We start from the raw sequence: 5,000 nt of genomic DNA on the forward strand, positions 1-5,000 counted from the left end.
ACACACACACACACACACACACACACACACACACACACACACCCTCCCCAAACCCCCGCAGCGAGAACTGTTTCCGTGTCTACAGGATAAAGGCAATAAGCTCTGATGGAGCCGCGCTCCAGTTACTGATAACTTTAGGACCAAGTCTGCCTTCTGTCTCCAAGCCTTTTGGGGCAGCACCACACGTAAAAAGCCTTCGCTGAACTGGCTGCTTCTCTGTTTCTTGGTGGTGAGGGCTGTCTCTGTAGTCTCTCTAGTGGGTTGCCTGTGATGAGCATCGATATAGCATTGGGATTTCAAGCTTCTTCGAGACCCAGGCTGTTCATTTTGAATTGGCAATTTTAGTTTGCCCACGACGTTCGCGTGTGGTCGGACAGGACAGGACAGGGCAGGACAGGGGCAGGACTTGGGATAGCTTCAAAGAACCCCCAGAGCGGCCGTTTGTGGCTGCGCACTCGCGCTCGTCCCTGCGGCGACGGCGCGGCGCCGGGTACCACTCGCTCGCCTCCCACCTCCCTATTTTTAGCCGCCGCAGTCCGGAGCACGTGACGGAGGAGGCGGGGCAGCGGGCGTCCCGCCCCCACGACGCGGCGCAGCATCCCTCAGAGCGCCGAGCCCGAGCCCCTGGGCCTGCGGCCGCGGCGATGAAGATCTGGAGCTCCGAGCACGTGTTCGGGTGAGCCGGCTGAGGGCTGCGCCGGCAAAGGCGTGGATGCGGTCGGACCCGTGAGGCCTCGGGGAGGGGCGGGGATCTGGGACCCGGCGAGCGCTCCGGGGCCGAGGATCAGGGCCCGGCGGGGAGCGGGGCGGCTTGTGCGTGGCGAGGCCTCCCCATCCTCGGCCGGTTTGTGTCGGCTGCCCCGCGGGGTGTCGGGATCCGGGCTGAGTAGAGCATCCGTGTCACCCACGGTGCCAGCCCGAGGGGCTTGGGTTGGGGAGAAATCTAGACGCGAGGAAGGCGTTTGGGGCGTTTAGTCCCGAGTCCGTGTGCACACGGACGCCTCCAAGCCACTAGGGACCCCGCGAACTGCCTCGAGTGCTCGCTTGACCCGTGGGGCGCCTTCTACCGTGTCATCGAGTGTTTTGATATCTTTTCAAAGGATTTTTTTTTTTTTTGAGACTTTCTGATCCCGATTAGAGAAGCTTTTCGTTCCGAGCGGGGGCGGACGCGGAGAGACTGCGCGAAACAGAATTGTCGTCCGTCCGTTGTCTTTTTTTTGTTTTGTTTTGTTTTTGTTTTTTTCGAGACAGGGTTTCTCTGTATAGCTCTGGCTGTCCTGGAACTCACTCTGTAGACCAGGCTGGCCTCAAACTCAGAAATCCGCCTGCCTCTGCCTCCCAGGTGCTGGGATTAAAGGCGTGCGCCACCACCGCCCGTCTCCGTTGTCTTTTTAAAAGTGTAAAATTATAATAAAAATTGATCACCCGGCTTCAGAACTTCTGGCTGCTTTATTTTTATTTTTCGATGGTGTTGGGCCCGGACCCAGTGTTTCGAGACTGCTAGAAAAGTGTTCCATCACTGAGCGATAGCATCCGCCTCTAGGAAAAAAAAATCCCTTTTAAGTATGGAAACTTAGACGGGTGGTATGTAAATCTTTGGTAAACTCGGCAGGCTTCCTGAAGGTTTCCCCAATATTCCGACGTAATTTGTACCGCCTAGATGCAGAGACGGGTAGAAAGTCATAAAGTACAGAGATACCAGTTCACTTGGACCCGCTGAGGGTCCTGAAATGTTGACTGCCACTGGAAAAATCACTGTTGACAATTTTGACCAGTTTTGCAGCTTTCGTTCTTTTTTTTTTTTAATCCTTATTTGCATTTTGTAATCTGTAATGTTTTGCCACTTGTTTTAATGTATGTGTGTTTAGGGGAGATAGTTTTTCTTTTTTTTTTTTTTGAGATAGAGTTTCCACTATGTGGCCTTAACTGTTCTGGAGCTATGTAGACCACGATGGCCCCCAGCTCACATAGACCTGCTTGCCTCTGCTTCCCCAGTGCTGGGATTAAAGCCATGTGTCACCAAGGTTGGCTTTTTAATATCTTTAAAATTACATTTAATTAATTAATGTGTGTATATGAGCACGGGCCACACTGCATGCTGCAGTCGAGATAACATGAGCGAGTTGATTCTCAACTCCTTTCTTGTGGATCAGGAGATCTAACTCAGATTCCGAGGTTTGACAGCAGGCATCTTTAGCAACTGAGCCATCTTGTTGGCCCCAAGTCATTCATTTAAAGAGGTATTCTCTAGTTCTGGGCTGGGGAGGTTGGCACCCTTGCCATGAGAGTGTGGGGCTGAAGTTCAGGTTCCCATATCTCAGTGATTGGAGCGGCTGGCCTGTGATTCTAGCTTGGTGAGATAGAGATGGGGGTGCCTGGAGCAAGCTGGCTGGCGGGACTACTTTGCCTCAGTGAAAAAGTGTGTAACAGGATCTCTGTATCGGTCTCGGTTCTCCACAAGCATGCACACCCCCACACACGAGCATGCACACACATGGGCATGCACACCAAATGTGAAAAAAGAACATGAAAAACTTTATATTATATAATTGAGTAATTTTTAGTATAGTTACAGAAGTTGTTTTTTGGTTTTTTTAGAAATTTATTTTATGTATATGAGTACACGGAAGCTATACAGATGGTTGTGAGCCATCATGTGGTTGCTGGGATTTGAACTCAGGACTTGGGAAGAGCAGCTAGTGCTCTTACCCGCTGAGCCATCTCTCCAGCCCCTCAGAAGTTGGTTTTTATTTTCTTGCAGCCATCACTGTGGTGGTCCAGCTTTGGAACATTTCTGTTATCTTCTAAAGAGATACTGAACTTTATGTGGGAGATGTACGCCTTCCCCATTCCTGTCCTGGATATTTTATATGTGGTATTCTGCGTCTGGATTCTTTTGGAAAGCATCATCATCATCATCATCAGTGTTTGAGGCTCACCCATGTGGTAGCATGTGCTGGTTCTTTGTTTTGTGTCCCAGGTCCCCTGCCAGTGCCTGACCCTGGCACTGTTCATAGGGAGGGAGCTCACAGGGACACCAGATGCCCTTCCAGAATAAGGGCAGCCGTAGGCCTCCGGCAGGCCATCAGCATCCACTCGGCAGTAGAGCTTTGGGAAGATGGACCTATGGCTAGCTTGCTTTCTAGTAAGAAGCTGGAAAAAGAAATTAACCTTCCAGAGAGGCAGAAAATGGCCACTTTCCCTTCTCTTCAGTTTTGCCTCTTCTTTTTCTTTTCAGCAAAGGCAGCTGAGATGTTAAGTATGGTAAACATGTGATACCCATGCCAGCATCCACACCATCACATATATGTATGTTTATGTGTAAGTCCACATAATGCAGTTTGCTTTTCCCAAATAGGGATCAGCGATATCATCTCACAAGGATCTTTTGGCAGTTTCTTTTTCTCCCAATAATGTGTTTTTGAGCTCTAACTAAGCTGGTACATATCTATGGATATAAGTTGATATACATATAGCTTGACTATACTAGCCGTTAATCACCTACTTTATGAATGTTATGATTTGCCCTCTCTTATCGAAAAGACACTTGTGCTTGTTCTTTACTTATGGCCTGTGATGGCCAACATTGGCCGTTATCTTGGGATGAGAGACACCTGGAGATTAGCAAGGCCGGCCTCTGGGTATGTTTGGAAAAGCTTTTCCATCCACTTGCTCCCAACCGTCCTAATGCTGCAACCCTTTAATACAGTTGTGGTGACCCCCAACCATAAAATTATTTTCATTGCTATTTCATAACTGTAATTTTGCTACTGTTATAAATCATAAACATCTGATATGCAGGACGGCTGATGTGTGACCCCCAAAGAAGTCGTGACCCACAGGTTGAGAACCAGTGCCATAGGAGATGCGTTCATGAGGTCTCTAGCCTAATATTGATCTAATGCATTGAAAAATGGGAAATGGTGGACCCATATAAGTTGGGACCTTGTTGGAGGGAGTCACCTGAGTTGTGCTTTTGAAGGGGTGTGTCTTGGTTCTCACCCCTTAGTCCTTTCTGCTTTCTCTGTCTTGGGGTGAGCTGTTCCTCTCTACTCCATGATCTTTGTCATTGTGTTCTGCCACATCATAGGCACAGAGACGAGCAACCCTGGACCGAATCTTGGAGATATTGAGACCCTTACTTTTGTGTATGTTGATTATAACTTATATTAGTTACTATATCAGAGAACTAGGTATACTGTCACAGACTGTAACCCCAGGATTTAGGAGGGAGGGTCTTGAGGCATATAGAGACCCTATCTTAAATATCAACCAACCATTAGAAATTGTAACTGAAATTTTACAATATTAATTCATTACAATAAACAGTAATAACTCCCTCTTCCTTTTGTTTTTGGACACAGGGTTTCATGTAGCCCAGGCTGGCTTCGCTGTGGAGCTAAGGATGGCTTTGAATTTCTGATTCTTCTGTGTCCATCTGTGCCATTTCCTGGGTGTTCAGATGACAGGGTGTGTGCCACCAAGCCTGATTTTAAGCCTGTAGTACTATACAAATTGGGGTAGGAGGATACATGTTTGCCTTGAGTGCATGAATCCCAGGTTCAGTCCCCAACTCCATAAACTTGGCATAGTGGTGCATGCCTGCAGTCCCAGCAGTGGGGAGGGAGAGGAAGGAAAATCAGGGGTCCACTGCTGGCTGAGCATATAGGAGACCCTCTGTCAACAGTTTAGAAAAATCAAGAACTTGGCTGTGTTTTGCAGAAATTAGGAGATTCTGGTACTTTAAAAATAATATCCATGATTCCTGCATTTCTGTAGTTTGATTCTCTTAATCTACTTCTGCATCTGGTGTTTTGTAATTTATAAGCCTTGGTTGAGGTGTACAGGTAGAGTCCAGCATCACACAGATAAGGAGCCGTAAGACATAAATATGTCTGTCCTTAGTTAGGGCTTCTGCTGTTGTGACGAGAACAGAATGACCAAAGAGCAGTACATCCCTCCTGTGGAGCGTGGGATCCCAGGTTTGTAGTGTGGGCTCA

At 48.0% G+C, this 5,000-nt stretch overlaps 1 protein-coding gene across 2 annotated transcripts in view; it reads left to right on the forward strand.

Annotated features, from left to right (window-relative positions):
- Positions 1-472: 472 nt before the first annotated feature.
- Positions 473-5,000, forward strand: part of Prelid3a (PRELI domain containing 3A) — a 15,582-nt gene continuing 11,054 nt past the window's right edge. For both annotated transcript variants that reach the window (XM_031365931.1, XM_031365932.1), the window contains exon 1: positions 473-676. In XM_031365931.1, coding sequence (XP_031221791.1) covers positions 645-676 — 32 coding nt within the window. In that variant the 5' untranslated portion in view covers positions 473-644. The remainder of the gene's footprint in view (positions 677-5,000) is intronic.

The sequence above is a fragment of the Mastomys coucha genome, unplaced genomic scaffold, assembly GCF_008632895.1.
Source record: "Mastomys coucha isolate ucsf_1 unplaced genomic scaffold, UCSF_Mcou_1 pScaffold13, whole genome shotgun sequence".
In the NCBI taxonomy this organism is placed as follows: domain Eukaryota; kingdom Metazoa; phylum Chordata; class Mammalia; order Rodentia; family Muridae; genus Mastomys; species Mastomys coucha.